Raw genomic sequence first — 27,974 nt, 5'->3', positions numbered from 1 at the left:
TTGATTTTCCCAACATCACACAGCCAGTAAGGAGTGGAGCCAGAATGTGAACATAGGTCATCCAGCCCTAGAATTCCTGCTCTTAACAATTCTCCCATGTTGATCAGACTGCCAGCATCAGAATGACCAAGGGTGCTTGGAGAAGGTACACATTCCCAGACTCAGCTGCCAAATCTACTAAGGGAGAACTTCTGAGAGGAGCACTATGTTAAATTGCCAAATGTAATTTATAAATAAATTCATTAGAAGGAATAGGTCTCCTAAAACTTCCCTGAAAATGAATGACAGGGAAACTCTTCACTCTATTTTTCCCCCCAGCCAGCTCTGTGCTTTATCAGAATTCATTGCTAGGTTCCAAAAGGGAAGAAACCCTGCCCCGCCTGGGCATGTTCTACAGCAGCTTGCAACCATCTTTGGGTACTAAGAATCATCCCTTATCTTTCTTTCCCTTTTTTTTTTTTTCTTTTTGAGACAGGGTCTCTCTGTGTTGCCCAGGCTGGAATGCAGTGGTACAATCACAGCTCACTGTAGCCTCAAACTCCTGGGTTTAAGCGATCCTCCCACCTTAGCCTCCCAAGTTGCTGAGACCATAGGTGCACACCCCCACACCTGGCTAATTTGTTTACATTTTGTAGAGAAAGGTCTTGCGATGTTGCCCAGGCTGGTCTCAAACTCCTGGGCTCAAGTGATCCTCTAGCCTCGGGCTCCCAAAGTGCTAGGATTACAGGCATAAGCCACCTTGCCTGGCCCATTCCTTCATCCTTCTATGAACGATGATGGATCTGGGCAAATCTAGCATTACACCCTTGCCCATCTGCCTGCTCTCACATTTGTGGAATAATTCACCAGGCTGAGCATGTAGCTGGGCTGCTTGGAGCAGAGGGAAGAACACACAGGGATCAGACCCTGACCTTATTAGCACAGCATGATCGTCATGCCTGGCATAATCCAGACAGAGTGGCACCCAGCTGGAGAAGTTTCTGTCTTTCCTGTAGGAGAAGGATCAGTAGAGGCCAGTGCATCTGCTCCCTGACTCTGCTACCAAGCAATTCAAGCAGTAGAGTCTGTTTACAGGGTAAGAAAAATACATTTGTCTGGCACACAATCCCTGAAAGAACTTTTTGCATTGAAATAGGAATTTGAATTATAGTCAGAATACTAATTCCCTTTCAGGTTTCTCATGCCAACAGTCATGTTGTCAGTGAAATTTAAATGTGGGAAAAATGCTTTTATGGACTGCCAGATTGTTTGGCAAATGATTTAGGTCTATTTGGTTTATTTGTGAAGCAGTGATTTTTGTTAACTGCAAAATAATATGAAAATAAAGAATTAAATTTTTTAAATATGAAAAATAAAGAATTAAATTTTGCTGTATACATGGGTTTTATTTCTCCAACAATAACATTCTTAGTCCTACCTCATCTTTCTTCTTAAATTTAAAATGTTAATGTACAGATGTATGCTATATAGCATATACTTGCTTGTCTGCTTTCTTTTTCACACATAAATCAATATAGGTCCTTTCTCATTTGTGGCCTTTCACTCTTATTTTCTGTTGATCTGGAAATAATATGGTTGGTTCATTTGTAATAACTTCTGGAAATTTGTTTTCTCTGCCTTAGCAGAGAAATTAACCCCTAAAGATAATTCATATTGAATACATTCTGTAGATGTTATTCTGTATTTAAATTGTGTCAAGTTGTAATAAGAGTTTGGCCTTAATTTTACATGTTGTTGTCTTTTGGCATTTCAGTCAAATTTTATCATTTTCAAAAGCAGCACCCAAAGTGACAGTGTTAAAGTGGCCCTGGGTGCCCATGGGACTCACCCTCTGTACACCACTTCTACCTTCCAGAGGGGTAGCACCTCCTCCACAGAGGCGAGTCCACAATTCACAGTCCAGTCCTCAAACTGAGATGTCTGCCTTTCTAGCTTCTTAATCCTTGCAGCTAATGATCAGGCCGCAGTTCTCCCCAATAAATTCCAGTTCTGTTTTGAATGAAGATGTATAAAATGAAAAAAGCCATTTCCCATGCTGTATGCTCTATCAGAAAGACTTCTATCCTCAGAGTTGGTAGGAAGTCACTCTTCAGACTTCTGAGGTTTATCAAGCCTGGCCCGTAATTGTTGAATTGTTTTCCATAGGTGCATCTCTCAATCCTTTCGTCTTCTTTGTAGCTGGCCTCTGACCCACGCCTCTGATTTCATTTCCTCCAATTATGGATCCGAGTGCCAGTCTCATTGGTGTCTGATCAGAACTAAACAGAAAAGAATTACTTTAACAGCAATTGAAGCCATTTCTGGATGATTTCAACATATCCAAAAAAAAAGTCAGTGAAAAGCCAGGGTTTGTCTCTAATTAGCTGTGTGATGGTGAAGCCTCATTTGCTGTTATCATTGATCTTAGGAGGCTGTGGGTAACTTTGTGCCTTGTAAAGTTTGATATTGTATAATCTCATACAGAAATGTGAGGTCACTAAATTCACACATGAAAGTACACTAGGCTGTCTGAGGCCTTGGTCTGAGTGTCATCATTCCCAAATGCCAGACAAATAGGCTTAATATTTTTTACCAAGTTAACCACTTGTGAGACAGTACTGGCCCCCTCAAAATTGCTTTTGATGTTTAGATACTCCATTTGAATGTACTATCATCCCACTATGGTTTTAGAATTATTTAAGATGAGATATTATTTTAAAAGCAACTAATAAGTAAATTGGACCCACTTATGAAGAGAAATGTATATCATTATTAATAGTAGTACTATTTCAGGTCAAATCAAGAGGCTTTTCCAGGCCGCGCATGGTGGCTTACACCTATAATCCCAGCACTTTGGGAGGCCAAGTTGGGAGAATCATTTGAGGTCAGGAGTTCAAGACCAGCCTGGCCAACATTGCGAAACCCCATTTCTACTAAAAATACAAAAATTAGCCCAGCATGGTGGCACACGCCTATAATCTCAGCTACTCAAGAGGCTGAGGCAGGAGAATTGCCTGAGTCTGGGAGGCGGAGGTTGCAGTGAGCCGAGATCACGCCACTGCACTCTAGCCTAGGCAAAAGAGCAAGACTCTGTCTCAAAATAAATAAATAAATAAATAAATAAATAAATAAATAAATAAATAAATAAATAGAAATTTTAAAAAAGAGAAGCTTTTCCGACGTTGACACCCTTTCTCTGGTATCTTCTCCCTGGCTTTCCCCTGCTCTTCCGAGAGGCAGCCATTTTATCCTCCTGTTTCATATCTGTTGCACAGCCAGCTATGTGCTCGCTCTCTCTATGGCGTACATGATGAGATGCTGCAGCAGCTTCTAGTTCTCTAGCATCTGATTTCTACATTTTCATTTCCCTTTTTCTTTCTATCTATTTTAGGGAGTTCATCACCAGACATAATACTTATTGATTCTTGTCACTCAAAGTAATGTGAGATGCAGGAATCTGCTTTAATCTTGGAACACTCGTATAATTCAGTAGGCCCTTTGTTTCCATGAGGATCAAAGCAATCATAAAAATAAGAATGTGCAGAAGACCTTAAAGAAATCAGCAAGCATAATCAGATGATAGTCGTGAAAAGAATTTAATTGCGTATTTCATCTTTGCATTCTGTTCTCCTTTTATGTAAGGAGGCATGGAGAGTGAAAATGAGAGCATGTGGATTCTGGCTGATCCTGAAGGACAAATATCTTTATTTTCTCTTCTCCCCTGGGAGTGGGATGAACAAGAAACAATGTTCCACTGTGCAATCCAGTTTTGTCTTAACAGACACTTTCTATTGGGATCTGGCAGGCTCGCTTCGGTTTTTTACTCTTATTAACACAATCAGTAATGATGATGCTGCCTCTAGCATTTTACACTTTACAGAGAACTTTTCTCATTTATGGCTTGCAGTTCAACTCACTATTAGGTATTGATTTCATTTTGGAAATCAGGAAACATGCACAGAGAGGTTAGATGATATTTCTGAAGATACCCTGCTTGTGAGTCTTAGAGCCAGGGTAGGAACCCAGGTGTTCTAACTCCAAAGCCCTTTCTTTGTGCCATACATTGCTATTACTGAATAAAAAAGCAGAGGGAGTCTCATTTATTGAGCACCTAGTATGCACAAGAAGCATTATATACGTTACTTAATTCTCACAGTAATCTTGAGAAGATAGATAATATCATCATTATTTTAGCTAGAAAGCAAGAACTCAAAGGGGTTTAATTACTTGCCCAGGGTCATATAACTGATACCATGTCAAATATTACATTTTCTTTCCTCCATTACAGATTGTGGATCCTCCTCTGGAATACACAAGAATTTGTTCTTGGTACCTTCCCTCCACCCCCACCATCCCCTCGGATACTATAGTTTTAAAGATAGGGAGGGTGTGATCATCATACTGTGCATGTGCAGTGCCTGGTGAATTTTTCAGTGCCAAACAGAAGCCTCTGCAATACCTGAATATTGTTTCAGTTCTTACAATGTAAAAATGGTAGAAAATGCACAAAAGATGAACATCAGTGTCAGCCTTTTTGCCATGATTGTGATTTTCGTGTGGTAACAAACACCCCTCAGCCCATCAAAATCTACCCATCACTGGGAACCTGCACCAACCGTCCCCGTTCCTGGAGCTTACTTCAGCTTACGTTGATTTGTTTTTTCTCTGATTTCTCTAGTGCTTACATCATACTATAAACACTTCACACACAACCAGGCTCTCAGATTGCTTTGTGTGCTTCATTTTGCCAGTTTATGGGAAATACAAATTTACTGATTTCAAGGTTGTATCTCGTAGATGTTTACTTTGTATTTTTCTCAGTACCCCACACAATGCTAGGTATATAGATATTTAATGTTTGGTTGGTTTTCATTAAGAAGTTAGGTTAAGAATATTGATTAAACAACATAATTTTTGCTTTGTATCAATTTCGAGTCCAAACATCAATTTCACCCAGGCACTAAATTGTTTGGGATAAGTTAATAACTAGTTTTATTCTTGGTTTAAAACTGTCTACAAAAAAAAGAATAGCCATTTGGTAGATTTTTTTTTTCTCGAGACAGAGTCTGGCTGTGTCACCCAGGCTGGAGTTCAGTGGAGCGATCTTGGCTCACTTCAACCTCTGCCTCCCGGGTTCAAGCGATTCTCCTGCCTCAGCCTCCCAAGTAGCTGGGATTACAGGCATGTGCCATGATGCCCGGCTAATTTTTGTATTTTTAGTAGAGACAGGGTTTCACCATGTTAGCCAGGCTGATCTCGAACTTCTAACCTCCAGTGATCCACCCATCTCAGCCTCCCAAAGTGCTGGGATTATAGGCATAAGCCACCGTGCCTGACCTAGAATATTTTTGTTTTTATTTTTATTTTTGAAGATATATGTGGATTCTCTTGAACATGAAAACACAAGGTCAAATGGGTGAGAGGAGTGTAGTCAATGAAGACAAAGATAAGAAAACATAGGGACAGGCTGGGAAACACGGCCAAATTCTGACATGAAGTGGTCAAAAACAAAAGAATAAACACACATACTAAGTATAAATGTAAATATAAAATTGGATAGGGATCTTGGGGCCAAATAAAAAGTAGCCTAAGAAATTTGGACTTTATTCTATGGCCAATAGGAAGACATAGACTGTTTTTGAACAGGAGCAAGTGGTAGTACAGATGGTGATGGAGGTAGTGGGGTCATCTCTAAACTTCAATACCTCAGGGGCCAGTCAACAACATAAAGACAGCCAGATAAGAGTACAAAAGTGGCAGCTGCTACTAGTTGTAGTCCTCCATGGCCACACAGCAATGCAGGCACCATTTTTACCATCTTTTGAAATTTTTCAAAACAAATTAGAAATCTGGGCTTTTGTGTAAAAAATTTACATTTTAAAATGTTAGCTTAAGGAATTTTAAACACGACGTTAATCAAACAGGCCACTTCTGTGAGGCAGATACCAGCCTGTGATCTTGACCTACGTGAGTGACACAATCACTTTTCAAAATAGTTAACTAGAGAAAGCTGGTCAGAATCAGGGCAAGAACTGCACATGGCAGAGAAATATTCTTATTTTAGAGGCAAACTCACTGGTTTTATTTTAAAATGAACATGTTCACAGTGTGCAAATCAGCTGAGCTTTAGAACTTTTGCAAACATTCAACTCTTTAGAATTGACTATGGTAATATAACAAGAATCTTTAAAATACATCAGAAATTAAGAACTTGCTTTATAAACCCTCACCTGACTTTAAACATGAATTAAATTAAACAGGTGCTAGAGGACTTTTGAGATAATAATTAACTAAGTATTCATTGATAAAACACAGGCATAAACCAGGATATTCTTGGGCAAACTAGGACGTATGGTTACCCTATCTACTTACATATAGTTGGAATTCTAAAATAAACACATTTTTAAAATGAGGTTAAAGTAGCTTGAAGGGTTAATAACTGAAATTTTCTCCTAGAATTGTTATAAGACAATAATCCTCAAAATTGGGAAGCACAGTTATTCCCCCAGCAGCACATGTAAAAAGAATGTAAATGTAGCCACATCGCAGTGAAACTACAGAATACCAAAGATGAAAAGAAGCTCCTAAAAGTAGCTTCAGAGTAATGATAGTTCATATGTTGGGGACAAATGAAAAAGAGCCTAAGAAACTTGGACTTTATTTCCTAGCCAATAGGAAGACATAGCATGGTTTTGAACAAGAGGTGAATGGTAGTATGGATGGTGATGGAAGTCATGAGGTCTTTATCGCAATAAAGGTAGTGATTAAAATGGAACAATAATTAGATTTACAGCAGAGTTTTCAATGGTATCAACTGAAGCCTGAAGACAATGGAATGATGTGGTAAAGTGAAGATAGACTATAACTAGAATTATACACCCAGCTAAACATTATTCATAAGTAAGGGTTAAACAAAAATATATTTGGACATGCAAAAGAAGTATTTATTACCAGCAGACCTTCCCCAATGGGATTTCTTAAAAAACGCACTTCAAAAACATGAAAGGAGGATTTGAGATACAAGAAAAACTTGTGAGCAGAGAAACTGGAAAACATGTGGATAAATACAAATAAATAATGTCTGTGTTAAAAAGTGTCTGACTTAGGGAGTAAAAAATCAAGGTAGTTTAAAATATAAAACATTGTACAACATTATGATTTATGATAGGAATGGATGACTGAAAAATTGAATTTTGGAGAATGAAGTTAAAGATATTGCTTGCTTTTTTTAAATATAAATGTCTACATTTTGATAATCACTTTATTATAGGCATAACTTCCAAATTAATAAAGAGATGAATGAGATTAGACAAAATAGAAAATTTTTAACCAAAGAGAAAGCAGGATATGAAAAAAAGAAACATAACATAATCAGACCAAATGTCATAGAACAAGATAGTAAATATACAAATAAATATAGTGGTTATTATAGAAAATATTAGTGGGCCAATTTCTTGATAAAAGGATTCTGATCCACTGTATCAAAAATACTATGAGAAAGAAAAATATATTTTAATTCAGAGCTGAAAAGGACTTAGAAAATGTAGTTTCTCATTTATAAATGAGAAAATCAAAGCCTAGAGAGTCGAGTGAGATAACCAAAGTCACTTTTCTAACAAGTACCAGAGATTCAACCAGAACCTAAGTTTCCTGGCTTATAATACTATATGATCTATTAAATTATACTTTTGTCTTCTTTTCCACAAATACGTATTTAATTCCACAGGCTGAGTTTCCTGTGCATCTTTTTTTTTCTTCTTGAAGATACTACTAGCCTTTTCTCCAGGACTAAAAGTATTTTTTTTTTCCTAGAGGGTAGACAGAGCTGTGACTGGTGATGAGAATAAAAATATTGCAATAAAGAAAAATCTTAGGTGATTTTTTTTCTTTTGCTTTGACTGACTTAAGCTTAAGGAAAGATAATTTCTTGTCTAATTGTATCTTTAAAAGTATGGAAGGGAATTAATGAAGGAAGAAGAAGAAGAATATTGAATAGGTGAAACATTTTCAGCTTGTAAAAATTTGTGCGTTTTGATGTTGTGATTAAAGATTTTAAGTGCTGGTGACACAGTAGATTTGGGAGAATTTCATTGACTTTCGTTTTTTGCACAAGTTAAATTCGAGATATCTGTGTGTCCCATGATGAAAATATGGTTCTGGAATACAGAAGTGTAGTCAAGGTTTCCTAGTAAGCGGAACTATTATATTTATAGATTACATTTCAAACTGTGAATAAAGTGTAGTATCTGGTAGCATCATACAAGACGATGAGAGAGAATGAAGATCAGAAGCCTGTATAGCACCATGAAGAGGTGAGCAGAAAGGGAAGCTTGCCAATCAGGAAGAGAAGCTCGCCACATGAAGAAGAAAACTTAGAGAGACTAAAGAATCAGGAGAGCGTCATGCCCTGGAAGAGTGAATTTAAAGAAATAAGGGGTTATCATCTATACCATGTGTTTTAGAATAGACAAGTAAGATGAGAACCAAAAGTTAAACTGCTGGATATGGCAGTGATGAGGTCATTGATTATTTTAGCATGAACAATTTCAGTAGAGTCTTAGCACTGGACACAGCTACAATTGGTTGAAAAATGAATGGGGTTTGACATAACGAAGCTGAAAAAGATCTAAAGCACATACATGAACAAAGGTTCAAAAGCGAGATGATAACATCAAACAGAAAGCCAAAGTAAAAAAACCTATTACCTAACTTCTTCACTATTCAACCTAATATTCAGAAAGAGGACTAGACTTTGGATATTTGAGAAAAGCTGATCTTTGGTATGACCTGTGTCACCTCCCAGCGCTGTGACTTAGAACTGGCACCTAACCTCTTTATTTCTCAGTTTCATCATCTAAAAAATGGTCTACTCCTTCCGAATAAATAAATGGCATGATACATATGAATGTGCATATATGTAACACCCTGTTTAAGTCTACATTCTTGATGTTGTTTTTATAATATTTTATTGGTAGTTAGCTCGGTAAAAAGCCTAAACTTGTGCTATACTTTGATGTTTTATCTAAACCCTGTTTTTGATCGTGCTCTGCCCAGCACCTGTACCCATCCCCAAACCATGACTCGAATAGATCTCATAGTATTTCCAGTCATTGTTCTCTTATTAAAAAAAAAAAAACAACTCAGGCAGAACACAGGGGACTTTTAGGGCAGTGAAACTACTCCATATGATACTATAATTGTGGATTCATGTCATTACAAATTTATGCAAAACCACAGGATGTAAAGCACCATGAGGGAACCCTAATGTAAACTACGGACTTTGGGTGATAATGATGTGTTAATGTAGGTTCATCAGTTGTAAAAAATGTACCACTCGGGTGGGGGATGTTGATAGTGGAGGAAGCTATGCATGTGTGGGGCTAGGGTGTTTATGAGATATCTCCGGTTTTGCATGAACCTAAAACTGCTTTTTAAAAAGTTGATTATTAAGACAGAAACAAATCTCAGTACTGTTGAGCCCAGCTTAAAAAGGCAAAATTGTCATATCCAGTTTAACAATAATATTCTTCCCTTACCGTAAATCTGACTATATTTTCAGTGACTGGTAGTACAATCAAAAGGCAGTTTGATCCTCCCTTTCTGTCCCTTCTTTTTGTAGCTCTTGCTGTTTCAAAATCAGGGATGAAGAAGAGCTGGGAGATGAAGGGAGGGCAGATGACTGTACATAACCTGATGTGCAATTGCAATTCTTTCTTGGCTTCTTCAGTGAAGCCTGTCCTGCCACCCACAGGACAAGTTTCTGTGTGACAGACATCTGAATGCTGGTCATCTGAATGCTGGTTCCCTTATGGAGGACCTTCAGGGAGCCTGTTAGGGCTCTCTTGCTGCATAGTGCCATGACATGGAAGATTTGCTCAGATTCCTTCTCTTTTAAAATTTCTTCAGCTCTCTTCTGCCCCTATTAATATACATCATAGCTTTCCACACCTCATCCAGGAGACAGCTCTCTTGGAGATGGCTTAATGGCAAAATGTCTCAAGTGCAGCTACCTGCTGTAGTGTTTACTGATCCATGGGAAAGTCACATAATCTAGCCATGCTAACCTGTGGGAAATCAGGCTTCTCCACTGCCTCGCCTTCCTCAACCCTGTTGTCTCTCTCCAGGTATCAAGTACTCTTGCACAAAAGCAGATCAAAATTTCATTGTTTAAGCAGATACTATTCAATGAGCCCAATCGGCACATGGCTTTGTCTGCATGAAAGTGCCCATCCCTTTATAAACAGTCTGGTTTGAGTCTTAGTTGCCTATTTTAGGGCAATAGTAAAAGTCTCATTCAAAAGCCTGTTATCCTTTAAAACGCAATGCATTTGATCTAATGCAAGCATTTCTTATTGTGTTCTGTGAAGAAAAACAATTCTCAACCTTGACTAAAAGCTGTAAGCTGCCTGCATTTATGTATTTATCCTGCAGGTTTTGAAAAAATTGAGTGTAATCAAAATCCCACTGGGAAAAAGTATGTCAAAAAGATTAATTAGAAGGAAAGCAAAAATGATGTCTTCTCCTGCCTTTGTGTTAAACATTCTTAGAAAACAAGCACTGAAATAAAATAAGTAAAGATGCCTTTATATACTTTCGGCTGTAAATTTTATTAAGGTCTTGAAGAGAGTTCCTCTGAGTGTTTAAATAGCATTTACTAAAAACCATCTCCAACTTTCATGAGCAGAAACATGCAATTGTTAGATCTGTCAGGGTATTACTGAAAATGGAGTCAAAGGCCCCTTATAAAAAAGCTATCTATGGCTTTTCCTCTCTTCCAGGAGAGATGAATTGCCATGGTAACACTGCCATGAAATAATAGGTCAGGTTTTATCCTTCTGCCTCAGGCTTATTCTATTAGGTTTTACTTAGAAGTGGATGCCATTGTAAAATGAAGGTTTTTGGTATTTCAAAACTAAACATCATGACAAGAAAAATCTGATCAATAAAATCTGCTGGTATGAAAAGGTTGGATAAAGGACAACAGGTAGGGAGTTAAGCTGATTGGAGAACTATTTAGAGGCTGGTTTATTAGTACTCTTCTAAAACGTGGGCTTGTTTCACAGATGCTTGTATAACTGAATATGCATAAATGAAGCCAGGCTGACTGCACAAGATCAGTTGGGAAAAGTGGTTTGTAAATTTTATTTTAATGGAGGATTAACTGCTCTAAGGAAAAAGTTTCCATTTCATTCCAAATGAAACAAGAAAGCATAAAATATTTAAGCTTCCTATTTTTCTTACTATTTTTAAAAGACAAATTCAATACTGTTTTGTGCCTATTTATGGAAATTTCTAAAAATGCAACTTGGGAGAAGTATTAATGACATTACACAAACAACATGGTGTGTAATAATTGAAATTCTGTTGTTTCTGTTGTTTGGGGGAGTTGTGTCTCAGTATATGCATCATGACTTTACATTTTTCTGGAACAGTATCTCAATCATTTTGGGATGAAATTCCAACAGAAACTAATATATATTTTTTGTCATATCAAGCAACATTGCTCTGTCCTTCTAATACATTAGACATACATTAGAATAAGAGAGAAATAGATAGATATCTAGTTTTTAAAGTAACAAGATATATCAAACCAACTTTTTTGAAGAGTTTCATTTAATTTAATGTAAGTTAAATGTAGAACATGGTAGTGGATTTTAGCATAACATCTTTCCTGAATTCACACAGTGAGACTATGTTTGACTTCTCCATAGACCACCTTGAATTTTCTGTAGTTTTTTCTTCTGTAAAGTACTAACAGTGTGTGTGGGTAGCTCTGAGATTTATATTGCCTTCAGTCTGATCATGAAGATTGCAAAGTGGGGTCAGTGACTGTGCTAGTTTCCTAGGGCTGCTATAACAAACAGGCACAAACTGGGTGGCTTAACACAGCAGAAATTTATTGTCTCACAGTTCCAGAGGCTGGAAGTTCTAAATTAAGGTGTTAGCAGTGCCATGCTGTCGCTGAAGGCTCTAGGGGAGAATCCAATTCTTGGCAGTCCTTGTCTTATAGATTCATCAGGCCAGTCTCTGCCTCTGCCTTTACATGGCTTTCTCCTCTGAGTGTTATGTCTCTAAAGTGTTATGTATGTAAAGATTAGGGCCCATTTTAATCCAAAGTGACCTACCTACTGGGTACAGGGTATACTGCTTGGGTGATGGGTACACCAAAATCTCAGAAATAACCACTAAACAACTTAATTCATGTAACCAAACACCACCTGTTCCCCAAAAACCTATTGAAATAATTTAAAAAAAGAAGACCTCATTTAATTTGGTTACATCTGCAATGACCCTTTTTCTAAATAAAGTCACCTTCATAGGTTCTGGGGTGAGGAATTCAGTGTATATTTCTGGGGGACACAATACAACCCACAGCAGAAACTGAGTTGAGGGACTTCGACACTAAATAAATTGTCTCTATTACAATTTTAAATTGCTATGCTGTCTAGTTCTTTAGGGAAATAAATGGTGATATTACTTGAGTTATGTTTCATTACTAATGGTTACTCTCATTTTCCCTTTCCCTTCAACTTTAAATTTTTGTAGATGTATAGAGAATATGGTATTCCTAATTAAGTGCTCTCAATGTGTAGAATTTTAAAATGTACAAATATGGTTAGAATAGGTAAAATAAGTTTAATATATACCTATCACAGTTCCTAACTTGTAATAGGTGTTCCACTAAATGTTTATTGAATGAATCAATCAGTGTTAACATTAAAATATACTGAGCATAATTTAATCTGTCTTTAATGATTCAAAACATTTTCTTTGGGCAAACGGTAACTAGGTATGAATTAAGAGATCCCCATTTGCCTGAGTGCTCAATGACTAAGTATTTATTCTATTTCACTTCTTTATGTCCATTTGGAAACTCATTAGGTTTTTTGTCTTGGATTACACTGTTCCCAGCCCCCATTTCTTTTGACTTTCCCCTTTGGGTTATCACATATTCTTTTCTATAGCTTAATCAAACTACTTCTGTTGAGCAATTAACATCAATGTGTTCTGATTTGGTTTCTCCACCTATAAAATTGTCTACTTTATCATGTATCAGGATTGTCTGTCCTTTGATCTATTTTTCTCTGTCTAGGTATCCAATAAATGTATTTTGATTGTGGTTATATTATTTGAGTTATATTTCTTTACTAACGGTTACTCCCATTTTCCCTTTAATTGAATACAAGGAGAAGTAACCACTAAAACAAAAAAGAAATTACATTACAACTCCTACCTTACAAATGACTGCTATTTCCTCAATTTTAAAACTGAATGTTATTTCTGCATGACCTTAGAAGGTTTTAAGAATTCAGTACATACAGTTTTAAAAAAGAAAGATTTCATTAGAAAAACATTCTAAGGCAGAAACAAAGAGTGCCAAAATTCAAACCAAAAAAATTTTAAGCTACTACTTATCAAGCTGTGAATGTTTTCTATTTTATAGTTTTTTCTTGACAGATATTCAAGTATTTGTTAATCAAACTTGCCATTAATGCCAAAATTCCCCTAAAAACATGATTAGGAAATCAAAATATTTAAGCTAACTGAAATAATTTTTTTTTTCAAAAAAAAAGAGGAAAATGAAAGCTATATCACTCATGGAAGAAAGTTTTTATTTTTTAATCACATTTTTATCCCTCATTTTCTCTCTGATATTTCCAGTTGTTTTTTTCAGTCACGAGAAGCCTACATTTATGGAAAATCAGCAAGTATACCCAGCTATTAGCATCAGCTAGGGAGAGGAACAACACAAAGCCAGGATTTTGAGCCAGCTTCCTGGGCAAATTGGGAAAAGATACCATTTTAGTTAGTTACCTGAGACTGTTCAAGTTTAATTACATTAGTGGCACTTGACATTATAAAATGCTTTTTTCTTTCAGATATAACCTTCTTCCATCATTAGTAAACGTCAGTTATAATGAAGTGTTTTTCCCACTTCCTTTTCTTCCTGATATAACGGAAGAAAATGCTAATGAGCTTATAATCCTGAAATTGTTTTCAAAGCCAAAACAAAGTCAACTTGGTGTCTGTTTATTAGCTTAATTTTATTCTTTATATTTGGAGAATAAATTTTCTCATTTTGTTTCTTACTATATTTTCCCTACTTAGTGCAATTTCTTATTCTCCCTGAGAGCTTTTAAATGATAAATATTAGCAATTAGATTGTATTTCTGGGTTCAAATCAGAATGATGTTGAAGATCTTGCCCCTTGCTGTGACTTACGTACTATCTGAAAGCTTCTATTTTTTTTTCTTAAAAGCTGGTTTTTCCCTCTCTCTTTTTTGATTTTGATACATAATGGCTATTCAACCCGTGGTTTCTAACAGTTTCCTGTAACATTTCAATCAGAATATAATGGTGACTTGATTTCTTCTCTCTCAAAGATTAAATATGTCCACATATGAAATTGATGCGTTTTATAACAAAGAACAAGTTTCTTTACTGTCAAAATGAAATTAACATCTTATGAAAATGGGACACCATCACTGGAAGAGGTCAAGAAGGAAGAGAGAGATAAAGTCAGTTTTCCAATACAACATTATTCAGTGTCTGTGCTGAAAACATGCTTGACAGAAAAGGTCTGGGTCACCTCTTAGCAGTGTCTTGGTATACTGTTTGTTTTCCCCTACTGAGAAGTTAGGGGGAAGCTGTGTATTGTAGTGCAGAGAAGGCAGCAGGCATGGGGTCCCAACCTGTAAAAACGCTTTGTAATCAATGCCAAAAAAAAAAAGCGTGACCAAGAGAAAAAGAAAGCCATTTAAAGTTACTTTACAATAGGCAAAATAAAAATGGTAAATTACATTTATAGATAATATGTTCTGGAAAATATGAACCCAAGCCAAATGTGGGAAAATTTTAAAATAGACTGACTGGTTATAAGGGGTTATGCTCGCCAGAAAGCTTACACATATCACAAAAGCTTTGCTTATACTTTTCATTTTAAACAATCTTTTAAAGTTTGGTCCTGGCATTTTATCCATATTGTCTAACTTTCTTCTTTGTTTCACAGTTGGATATACTGCTAACTGAATTAAATCCAATGAATATACAAGAATATCCAAATAAGTTCAAGATTTGCTTCTTTCTGCCTAATTTGTATATTTGTCCCAGTGAGATACACTTTACGACATCTATGTTTATCCCTAGCATCTACATTTTTATTTTAAAATATTTATAAAATAGTAAGCAAAGTATAATAAAATATTCAAATAGTGGCCAAGTAATTTCTGTCATATAGTCATGCAATTATGCAACATTGCATTGTTATGGCTGGGATTCAACTCTTAAATTCATTAACCATTTATTTACCTTTTCAATAATTTTTACTATTAGAATATTTAACTTTTTTAGTGATTTCTTAGCACCGTTTTACATATTAAATATATTAACCTTTGGTCTCTCTGGTCTAATGCAAATATACTTCCCAGTTTATCATTTGATGTTCTATCATTTTAATTCTACTGTTTTTATATTCAAGGGATTGACAGATTTTCATGTGGTGAAATCTTTACTTTCTTTTTTGTTTTCTGCCATTGATAGTATGTTCTGAAAGATCTTCCTCACCTGTTTTATGTTATTTCTGCTATTTTGAGTGCTATAATCTGTTTTCATCTTACTTTTGAAACTTTATTTTCTGTAAAATTACCAAATAAATACCTTGTAATCAGGCCAGCGTTACCCCTGCTCCAAGAGTAGAATATAATTGTTGGCTTCACAAAAAATCACACTCTTAGCTAATTTTCAGTTCCATTTTATAGCCTACATTCTTCCAGAATAATTCACTGATTCCCAGCCTCCTTTGATCACTCTTCTCTAAACTTTCAGGAGCCAAATAGGATATAACACACAAATTGGGAAAGAGTTGTAGGCAATCTTTAGTTACACACTGCTGTTCATGGTGGGGTGTAAGCATCTAAGCAGGTACACACCTATGGGTGAAGAACAGCAAATTCAACATGAGCCCTTCCCAATAGTGACCTTATGAGACATTAATTTCATTTTGATGGTAAAGGGAGCTGTTTCTGTGTGCAACATGTTAGTTTTGCCTCCAAGGCCTGTTAAATCTTAGGGGTAGCTGGGATGCACTCTGAATCCAAAGGAGGCATCTCTGGGGTAAGAGAGTCCAGATTGATGTCAGAAAGAAGATAATATTTCTGTCCAAACTGCTAAGCATCTAAAGAGTACTAGGAAAGAGAAGTTAGATGCCAGTTTCCAGGGAAAGTGGCGAAGAGAGAAACTGAAGAGCATTTGAATTATAAGTGATGCCCCAGGTCCTGAGGAGGGAGTTTGAGTTGAGGAACAATTACTCTAATTACACTATAAGGTATATGTGATATATACAGGTCCATTTTGGTAATGTATCTGCCTGTGATTCCCAAATTTAACTGTTATATGCCATCTCTCTTTTGCAAATGTCAAACTTCTGTACTTGTAAGCTGCTGTCTTTATCTTGTATTAGCCTTGCTGTCCCACATCTAAGTAATAAAAGCTAGTACTTGCCATTTATTGACCAATTTTTGTGTGCTGCTCTCTGTGGGAAGCACTTTACATGAATTACTTCATGGAACCCTAACAAGCATGCTAAATGTTAGAGGGATTTGGTTTACAGAGGTTCAGTAACTTGGCCACATTCCTCGGCTATCTAATGGGAGAGAAGGACCTCAAATCTGGATCTGTCTGACTCAAACATACATACAAAGCAGGTTTTTTTATTCCCATTTTACCATTAAATAAACTGAGACTGAATTGCAAGCTTCTTAAAAGCAGGGACCTTTTTATAAACTTCCTTTTTTCCCCACAGTGGCTTGTACTTAGTAGATAGACAAATGCATAGTGGTGGAGCTAATATACTCCTCTGATCTTAAACTGCAATAAAAAGCTCAGATTTTAAATAAATATGATCTATCTTTTTATTTTGTTTTCTATAGTCAGATGCTGCTTAATGAAAGTAAACATATGTAGAAGATACTTTGAGCGGGTTCTTTACAAAAAAAAGAATTTTTCAGAATATTGCAGAACTGCCATATAAAAATCATTAGGACATAAAAGTGGTTTAAAAGAGGTAGCAACTTATCCTAGATCACAAAGAAAAGAACAGAAACAAAGAAACAAATGAAAAAAAAAAACACTCTGCACGTTAACTCCATCCTCCCACATTCTGACTTTGTATTATTACAATTTACATATATTTATATTGCCTTTCTCTTAACAGGTTGCTGTAACTACTGTTGTTTTCATAGATTTGTCTTTTGGGCTTCATACTAGAGTTATGAGGGGATTGCCACCACAATTGTACAGTATTGTCAGTTTGTCTATGTGCTTAATTTTACCAGTGGGTTTTATACCTTTAAGTGTCTTCTTTTTGCATATTAATGGAGTTTATTTTCAAATTGAAGAACTCCCTTTAGCATTTGTAGATGGGTCTGGTGGTGGTGAATTTTCTCAGCTTTTGTTTGCCTGAGAAAGACTTCATCTCCTTCATAGATAAAGGATATTTTTGCTGGCTACAGTATTCTTGGATGGCAGGTTTCTTCAGCACTTTGAAAATGCAGTCCCACTCTCTCCTGGCCTTTATGGTTTTCATTGAGAAGCCTGTTGTCAGACAAATTGGAGCTCCTTTGTATGTTATTTGCTTCTTCGTACTTGCTGCTTTTAGGATTCTCCAGTTGTCCTTGACCTTTGAGAGTTTGACTATTATAAGCCTTGGGGTAGTCTTATTTGGGTCAAATCTGTTTGGTATTCCCTGACCTTGCTACCTCTGATTATTTATCTCTTTCTCAAGCTTTGGAAAGTTTTCTCTTATTATTTCTTTAAATATGCTTTCTATCACTTGCTCCTGCTCAACTCTTTTGAATGCCAATAATTTTTAGATTTGGTCATTTGAAGTACAAATATAGAGTTTGGTAGAAGAAATAAGATGTTGTGTTTGATAACTCAGTAGGGTGACTATAATTTACAATAATCGATTGTATATTTTAAAGTAGCTAGGAATGAATAATTTGAATGTTTCTGCATAAAGAAAAGACAAATATTTAAGGTGTTGTATATCTTAATTATACTGATTTGATCTTTACAAATTATATAAATATATTAAATTATTACATGTACCCTGAAAATATCTACATCTATTATGTATCAGTAAAAAAATCATTTTTAAAAATCATTAGGGGAAACAAGACTAAAAAAGATAGACAGCTATACACAACAAGTACATTTTAAACTCTATTTTGACTCTTTTTGGAATTATTAGTCACTTCCCAAAAATGTATTGCCTTATTTCTGAGAGATTATCATTTTTTTTTTTATTCTTTAGGACACAGCAGGCCAGGAAAGATACAGGACTATCACCACAGCCTATTATCGTGGAGCCATGGGCTTTATTTTAATGTATGACATTACAAATGAAGAATCCTTCAATGCAGTACAAGATTGGTAAGTCAGAGCAAATACTCTTATTACTGATAATGATGGTTCTCCGGTCAACTCTGTCTTTCTTCCCAAAGCAGTGACCACACCGCAATGTAATATATGTGTTTACATTATACTACAATCCCGCTTGTGCTTCATTTAAAAAAAAATGCTGTTTATGCACAGAAGCATTATTTAGGGATTGATAAGAAGTCATTCTGATGATTTTTCTGCATTTTGTTCATTCCAGAGCTTTGCATTTTGTCATCATTGCTTCCATGGAAACGAGTGCATTGCTTTTGATTTTTTAAAATATAAATAACGAATGGTTTGGAAGTTTACTGGTCTAAAATAGGGATCTAGAAACTATGGCTCTTGCGCCAAATCTGGCCTACTGCTTGTTTAGTAAATCAACTTTTATTAGAATACACTCCCCGCATTGTTGTCTTTGACTGCCTTAACACCACCACAGCAGAGTTAAGTAGTTGCAACAGAAACCATATTGCCGGTAAAGCCTAAAATATTTTCGATCTGTCCATTTATGAAAAAAGTTTATGGACCCCTTATCCAAAAGATTTGTTAAACAGGTTATTCAAACTGAAAAATTTTGAAGGACTGAGATAAAGGATAAGATAAAACCAAAACTTTTTCTGACTCATAGCTGCATCAAACTATCTGAAAATACTTCTGGCCCTGATGAGTGTTTACGGTGGGGGGTTATTCCTACGGCTACAGTATCCTTCATTCTATCACACCAGCACCTTGAGAGCAGACACTGAAAAGCCAGTGAGATCTGGTCATGAGCTCAAGCACAGGGCTAAAGAGGACGGTTTTTCTGTGGAAGGAGCGAGAATCTAGGTAGGGCTTTGTGTGACATTAGGAAGGAAATGGAGCTCCCAAAATAGAGTTCCCACTGGTGGTGGCTACGACTGACTGAAAAAATACCACACTTTAACTGTAAATATAATCACATATTATCTTATGTAAGGAAAACTTTGACAATACATAGGCAAAACAGACAGCATTCTTTTTTGTTTGTTTTCTATGATAATATTATCCAAAATGATTTTTACATATATATCAGTTCAGTGAGGGTTAGATACTATTAAAAATATTTCCATTTGCTTTTGCTTTTTTCTTTCCAATTTTAATTGTTCATGTAGGAAGACTTCTTATTTACACACACACACAGAGGTACAATGCAAGAAATAATACCATTGGCAATAGCAATTCAAAAGAGAAATACAGGGTTATAAACTAAAAAAGACAATTTTAAGATGTATATGAAAACATAAGTATCTTCCACTGAGGAATGCAGAAGAAAGCTTAAGTAACTATTCGTTTTAGTAAACTGAATATTGTAAAAATGCCAGTATTTCTCAAACTAATTTATAAACTCAAGGCAATCTTAATTAAATACAGCAGATTTTGTACAAAATGAAATGAAATAGAAAATCCAGAGATAGGCATAAATCTATATGGGGATATAGTTGATGATAAAAGTAGCATTCAAGTTAGTGACAAAAAGGTTGGTTCAATTAAGAGTGTTATGATATCTAGTTAATTGCCACAGATAGCCTGAAACACATATTGCTATGTAATATGGTAATTTTAACCTTGACTACTTCCTGTCTTAAAATGTTGAGATCCAGGAATCCCAGGCCAGAAGTGCTATTATAAGTTTTCCAAAAGAACAAGATCTTAAAAACATGGAAGACCTCTGCCCAAAATTCCTGTCTCATCAATGCCTGCTGAATTAATTAAAACTTCCTCAGCCTGACTTTCAGACATACCATGTAATGGTGCCACTATATCTTCATGCCTTCATCTCTTACTATTCTATAAGCAAACTAAACCATTCATTGTTTCTGAAGCCCAGCTTAAACCTTCCAACATTTGTGCTTCTTTTCTTCTATCCTTTTTTTCTCTGCTTTGCATGTCTCTTTCCTCAATCTGCTACTCCATCTGCCCCAAGGCATATAGATTTGTCAAAAACCAACAAAAGCCTCTTCTAGAAACAAACCCTTACCTACTTTTTTCATCCAAAATTAGATGATCACTTGATTTATTAGGGTTTTTTAATTCATTCAACAAGCACTTATTGAGCACCTCACTTTGACAGCCGATCCATCAGACAGAGCGTTTAGTACCTATGCCAGCATTTACTATCTCAGTTAATAGATCCACCATCACCCAGTTATCTGATGTAGAAATATGAGCACTGTCTTTTATTTCTTCCTCTTTTACAAATAGAATCTCATTCACCACCAAGTCCAATCATTTTGACTTTCTAAACGCCTCTCCAATCTATTGCTCTTTTTTCTTCCTATTGCCAATGTGTCAATCCAAACCATTCGTTTAGGAGTCTTTTATCTTGTCTCCTTATCTTCAGGTTCCACCCTCTACAGGTGATCCATCTTATTGCCATCAGAGCTACATAAGTGAACCTTATTACATCTCGGGCCTTAAAAATAAAACTTCCAGTAATATTATGTACAGTAGCGATTCTGGGAGCACATGTTAATCACCTGTAGAGCTTTGACAACATATACAAGCCCAGACTCCACTCTGGATCTACTAAATCAAGTCTCCCGTGAGATACACGGGCATATGAATTTTTTAAGGCTGCACAGGTGATTCTGAAGCCCATTTCTGGTTAAGACCATTGATTTATAATGAAATCCAAACTCACTAACATAGTGGACAGTGCAACCTCCAGGTATCTATTTCACTGACATCATCTCCTACGACTCTCTTCCATACGCTCTATGTTTCATCTAAACAGAAATTTTCTCAGTTTACCTGAACTCCATCCTTTTACTACCTCTGTTTCTCTGCCTGAAATACTTCCTCTGTTATCTTTAAAAAGTCTATTTACTTTTCAAGTCTATCTCTTTTACAAAGCTTTAAAAGATTAAAAGATATCTCTACCCCTTTTCCTACCCTCTCCCACCTTTATTCATAGCAGACAATACTATCCACACCCTCATCTCTGCACCCACACTACCCTGGCACTTTCTGCAGATCACGTAAGACCTAGCGGACTCTGCTATTATTTCATTATATTTTCATTAATCATTTTTCCCCATTACAGAATACAGTACAATACAATGCAATATATGCACTCTTATTTTTTCTCATTTCTTTATCGTGGTAAAATATATATAACATAAGATTTACTGTCTTAACCATTTTTTCTGTATATAGTTCAGTAGTATTAAATACATTCAACCATCACCACCATCCAGCTCCAGAATTCTTATCATCTTGCAAAACTTATATTTAAATGGTAACTCCCCATCACTCTCTCCCTGCACCCCTCAGCAAACACCAACCTGCTTTCTGTCTCTACGATTTTAACTACTTTAAGTAGCTCATATAAGTGGAATCATGCAGTATTTGTCTTTTAGTGACTGGCTTATTTTACTTAACATACTGTCCTCAAGTTTCATCCATATTGTAGCATGTCAGAATGTCCTTCCATTTTATATTTTATTATATGTAATAAAATATACATTATATATAACTTATATGTTACATATAATAAAATATACATACACACATACACACAATATGTGTTACATAATGTACATTGTGTGTATGTATATATATAAACACAAAATATATTGTATTTTATATTTATATATATATACACATACATATACTATATGTATATTTATATTATATATATACACACATACATATCCTATATTAATCCAATATATATTTTGAATAGATGATCTAAAGTACTAAACAGAATTACATCCTGATTTCCCAGCAAAAAATACAGAAATTACTTCAAACTGACATAGCCAGGAATTAACGGTTCTATTCTTCCTCTCAACAATAGATTTAAGATTGTGTGTGTATTGCCGCTATGGCACCAATTATATTTATCTTTTCATTTTTCTTAAGTGTATACTTGCCTTAAGTTCCTACTACATTAGAAACTATTTGTAGGGAAAGACTATCTTATTTATCTGTATTTCCTTTTTGACATAATAACTAGCACAAAATGGATATTTTAAAAATTATTATTAATTTCAAAAGTAAAAAAAATCAGAAATCTTAAGAAATGTTTAAGGAATAAGAATAGAATTGTATAATAAAAGAAAAAAGCCCTTTGGGGAAAACCATTCCACTGTAGCTACTAAAGCCTACTCTACACGTACAGTATAATTGAATGGTGGTTGTGGGTGAGGAAGCTTGCTGATATTCAGTGATGGCCTTCTACAACAGGAAATAAGGTATTCTGAAAGAAATAGGCGGCCGGGCGCGGTGGCTCACGCCTGTAATCCCAGCACTTTGGGAGGCCGAGGCGGGCGGATCACGAGGTCAGGAGATCGAGACCATCCTGGCTAATACAGTGAAACCCCGTCTCTACTAAAAAATACAAAAAATTAGCCGGGCGTGGTGGCGGGCGCCTGTAGTCCCAGCTACGCGGGAGGCTGAGGCAGGAGAATGGCGTGAACCCGGGAAGCGGAGCTTGCAGTGAGCCGAGATCGCGCCACTGCACTGCAGCCTGGGCGACAGAGCGAGACTCCGTCTCAAAAAAAAAAAAAAAAAAAAAAAAATAGGCACAAAGAAACACATTCTTTAAATTACTGGTCTCCAAGTGCTGATCTTAAGTGTATAAAAAAATATAGAAAAACATATCTAGCAAAAAGAAAAATTAATTAAAGCTGAGCTGCAGCTAAAGTTTCAGCTACTCTTCCCAACAAAATGCACTTTGATTATACAGAAAGAAAAAAAAGCTTGCTGACTGTGATTTCTCCAAAATCCTAAAACTGTCTTACTATATAGGAAGAATTAAAGTTCTCTTTTCAAAAAACGTTTTATTACACACAAATTCTGGTCTGTTAAGGAGAAGGCAAGTGTATTAGTCTGTTCTGAAACTGATAATAAAGACAGCCAAGACTGGGTAATTTATAAACGAAAGAAGTTTAATTGACTCACAGTTCCACATGGCCAGGGAGGCCTCACAGTCGTGGCAGAAGGTGAAGGAGGAGCAAAAACACATTTTACATGGCAGCAGGCAAGAAAGCATGTTCAGGGGAACTGCCATTTATAAAACCATCAGATCTCGGAGACTTACTATCATAAGAACAACATGGGAAAAACCCGCCCCATGATTCAGTTACCTCCCACTAGGTTCCTCCCATGACACGTGGGAATTATTACAATTCAAGGTGAGATTCGGGTGGAGACACAGCCAAACCATATCAGCAAGCATGGAGATTCAGAGAGAGTAGCAAGCAGCAAGCTAACAGATTATTTTGAGGAAATGGAAGCTATCTCTTTTTTGAAAACACATTAAACTGTGCTTTGAATTTTCCAATGGAATTTTATTTAAGGAGTTAAATTATCCTCTTTGGCCAAATTCCCCAGTTCTGTAAAATTAATACAAAATTAAGCTCACGGTAAGCCTATTCAGAATTTATGTAGAATCTATAAATTTTCAAAAAGAATGTGAGAAACTCAACATAAAAAAAATGCATACACTGTGGTTAGTAAAATATGAGCAGAAAGTAACTCCCAAGAATCAGGATGATGGTTTGTAGCTGTCGTTCCCTTGAAACAGAGAAGAAAAAGCTTTATGTGCTAATAGTTTATTGGGACATACAGGGCCTGGAAGCAGGAGTGAGGAGAAAAGGGAGCATCAGGGAAGAGAGAGAACAAACATGGAGGGTGTTGGGATTTGCAAACTGATCTCTACTTGGTAGCAAGTATAACTGACCATTGATCTCACAGGAACGTCTTCAGAGGTGCTTTATGAATAATGCATCTCAGGACAGACTATCTGGTAGAAGGAAGGAAGAACTGACCCACTAGCTTTTCTCTTCTATTGGTCCAATGTTCACTTCTGGGACTTTAACTCTTCCACACTTCCCAGTTACACATATATGGGTGACTCATGGCTCAGCAGCAGCAGGGAAACTTCAGTGTGGGAGGCAAGAGGTCTGTGGCATTGGCCTGAGATGAGCTGCTTTGGGCTGTGCCCATGTCATGATAACACAGGTGATAGTCCAGAAGAGCCCTTGCAGAAGTGGTTAGCAGAAGGAATGAACAAGCGACCAAGAGCGCTTCAGACAGGTGAGTCCGGGAAGATCTGAGGGGTTGCATAAAAGGTGTCTTATAGAGAATTTTAAAGCTTATGAAAATCCAAAGGGTCAAACGGTTATTGTGCTTGAAATACAATTTGGTTATGAGATTGCTGAAAACCAAGGTAATAACCAAGGCCAAAAAATTTTTTTTTATATTTTATTTATTAAACATGATATATTATATAGCTCTCATTATAGGAAAGGAGAAAAAAACATATCAATCTTACAGGGCAATAAGAAACTTCAAAAAAGTTTTTGTTGAATTTGGATGGAAATGCTTTTTATTTGGGGCACATTGGGTTTATGTTAACAATAGCTTTTATAACTAGTACTAAAAAGGCCATGAGACTCGTTTTTTTCTTTCTTAAAGAAGACAGAATATTTGAGCACCTTCAGTGAAGGCCTCTGTGAGTGGCTGGGCAAATATAATCCAAGCACGTAGAGTTCTTGTGGTCTCAAATGATCCAAGAACTGAATGGTAACCACTCAAGAGAATGAATGGATTACATGCTTCCTAGACTATCTTCTCTAAATGTCTTTTTCTGCTTTATGCCTTTGATAGGAGCTGGATAGGCAGTTTGATATGTAAACTTATGCTCTCTGAGGAAGACCTCAGGTGCTTATATTCCATCCAATATTTTGGAAACCAGATGCTGACCTTATATTAATATATTTGCTCAATTCTTTCTAGTTTCTGAACTTCTTTCAGTCCCTTGAACTTCTCATACCTCTGGGTCTCTCTTCCCCTGGGCTCTGCCTTTCATAACAAACCATATTCCTCCAACCTTCACCCAGATCAAGCTAATTTATTGTCATCATTCAGATTTTAGCTAGATTCTCATTTCTTCTGAGAAACTTTTCTTAATCCCAGAGTAGGTTAGTTGCTTATGTAGTGAGCTCTAGAAACAAATACTACCCAGTATATGTTACAACGTATAAAACTGCTTATTTGGTTATCTTTTTTCCTGCTGGATTCTAACTTCCTCGAAGATAGTCTGTTTATCTTCCCCACTTTTACATCCCAGTGCCTACTCTAGTGCCTGGCACTTAATGGCTGCTCAATATTCATGGAATGAGTGAGTAAAACTACATAGAAAATGCAGACCATATTCATGGAATGAGTGAGTAAAACTACATAGAAAACGCAGACCTAGTGAGGTTGTCTTAATTAATTGGAGTGTTTTATAAAAATCACAGGGATGTTAGATGGCTATAAACAATCACACTGGAAGCTGCAATGATGTTTACGATGTGCTTCAGACTTGTCCATGTGGTAAAAATGTGTGTCATCATGGTCCTTAACTAGGCTAATTTGCCAGATATCCATTTGCTTAAATCTACAGTTTGTTAAGGAGCATAGAGTTGTAGAGGCAAAGGCAGCAATCTAGTGGCTCCATGGTTTTGGAAAAGTAAAGACTACTTCTTTTTTAAAAACACAGTATTCTGTGTCTGGATCCCCCAGCAGGGTTTGATTTAAGAAATAAGTTAATGAATGATTTATTAAAGAGATAGGTCCTAAATAGGCTTAAGTAAGTATAGAAATACCAGATCACCGCTGAAAACTTCACTTCCTTCGAAGTGTTTCTCAAATGGGTTGTGACCAGAGAGTTTACTGGGTTTCAATTAGAACGTGACCTCAAGTACCTGCCCAGGCTCTTTCTAGCACTGTGGCTCAGGGTCTGCACCTATTGCAGTGCATTTGAACTTGATTTAAAATCTTCTCCATCCCTAATTTTAACATCTTTCTGTTCTAAGTATGGCATGGCCACAGGCTGCTGTATTTCCTGTAGAAGAATATCATTGGCTTTTCTCCCCCTCTCTTATTTATTTACATTCTGCTTTTTATGATACAATGAAGAACTATAAATATAGAGGTTTTTTAAGAGCGGGAAATCTGGTAAGCAGATTGATATTTTTTAAGAAATCAGAGGCTGATAAAAGTCTAACACTCTCTTCCTATCAGTTTTAAATAATTCATTTCTGTGACATTCAGGGTACCACTGCAGATATGCTGAAACTAGAATGAAATTTCACCTTCAAATGTTCCCTTGTGCAGTTTTTTTCTTTTTCTTTCCCCTCCAAAACTACATAGTGGTCTTAAATTAAGGTTACTTCATGTTAAACATGAAAGTTAGCCTGCCAATAACAACTAAGATGTGAGGAGCAATTGCTAAGCCTCTGTTCAGAGCTTTCTAATCTAGCTCAAGGCTCCTATCAACCAAAAGGTCAGTTCTGTGTCACAGCTCAGAGGGGGCAGTGGTGGGATGAGAGCACAGAATTCTGCCCCCGGACTCTCACCACCACCCTACACTGGACCGCGGGGAGTCTCTTCTTTCTCCCTGGATGTTAATGATACATTTCTTATTGCTGGTCGGACCCAACCATAGAACATTATTTTTGTGCAGATAACCCAACTTAAACTCAAATTTATATTTAGAAGATAGAGGGCTCCTAATCCTCAGCCCCTTCAAAAACAAAAACTCAAAACACCCTGTTTCCTCTGTTGTCTTTGCATCTCAATAAATGACATCTCTACCTTTCTGGCTTATCAGGCTAAAATCTTCGGAGTTAATCTTAACTCCTCATTTTCTCAGACTGCACACCAAGTTCTTCAAAAAATACTGTTATATCTTGGGTCTGATTTCAAAACACAATCTATTCCCATTATCCATGGCAGTTATGCCCTATAAAGTTGCCACAGACACTGAATTAGCAAATACTGAATTATTGTCCCAGAAGGGAATTACAAGGCTGTTGTCCTGCAAGCCTCCATCACATTTTGCCAACTAATTAATACATAACTATGTTTTGTCTGAGTTTCTACAGAAATATACCTTATTTAATATATACAGTTGATTCATTAACATTGAACTCAGGACCAACTATTCTCTGACTCATGCCTGAAAGGTGCTTGTCTAACCCTTGTTTATTCTATGCGAGGCCCACCACAGTTTTCTTGTGCTCAGGAACAGCAGACAGCACTTCAGCACTCTACCTGAGGGCTATTTAAAGCAGCAAAGTCACCTGCAACGAGCACAAAAATACGAAAAGCATAGCACTAAATACACTGTGAAAGGGCACTTGTTTACAGTGTGAGCAGGGCCTTGTTCAGCCTTAGCTGGAACATATGTGTCAGACAATTCAGATTTCTCGCTGCTCTGAGCATGTCTGCAACTATCCACAAAAGCATCATGGGTGTTGATTTTGAGGTTACAAATCAATTTTAGCAAGCAGGTGAATCTGCAAATTTGGAATTTGTGAGTAACGAGGACAAACTGTAGAATTATAATTCCCACCATTTTTCACCACGTCTACTGCATATTAGTTTGCTAGGGTTGTTGTAGCAAAATACCAGAAACTGGGTAGACTCAACAGCAGAAATATACTATCTCACAGTTCTGAAGGCTAGAAGTCCCCAAAGTGTCCACAAGATTGATTCTTTCTGAGGGTTCTGAGGGAAAATCTGTTCTGGGACTCTCTTCT

The 27,974-nt window shown here is 36.4% G+C and overlaps 1 protein-coding gene across 2 annotated transcripts in view; it reads left to right on the top strand.

Annotated features, from left to right (window-relative positions):
- The window catches only part of RAB3C (RAB3C, member RAS oncogene family), a 277,296-nt gene that overhangs the window by 125,448 nt on the left and 123,874 nt on the right, over positions 1-27,974 (top strand). For both annotated transcript variants that reach the window (XM_019013650.3, XM_004058811.5), the window contains exon 3: positions 18,293-18,411. In XM_019013650.3, coding sequence (XP_018869195.1) covers positions 18,293-18,411 — 119 coding nt within the window. The remainder of the gene's footprint in view (positions 1-18,292; positions 18,412-27,974) is intronic.

This window comes from Gorilla gorilla, chromosome 19 (genome assembly GCF_029281585.2).
Source record: "Gorilla gorilla gorilla isolate KB3781 chromosome 19, NHGRI_mGorGor1-v2.1_pri, whole genome shotgun sequence".
NCBI lineage: Eukaryota > Metazoa > Chordata > Mammalia > Primates > Hominidae > Gorilla > Gorilla gorilla.
This window is presented reverse-complemented; position numbering and strand designations above follow the sequence as displayed.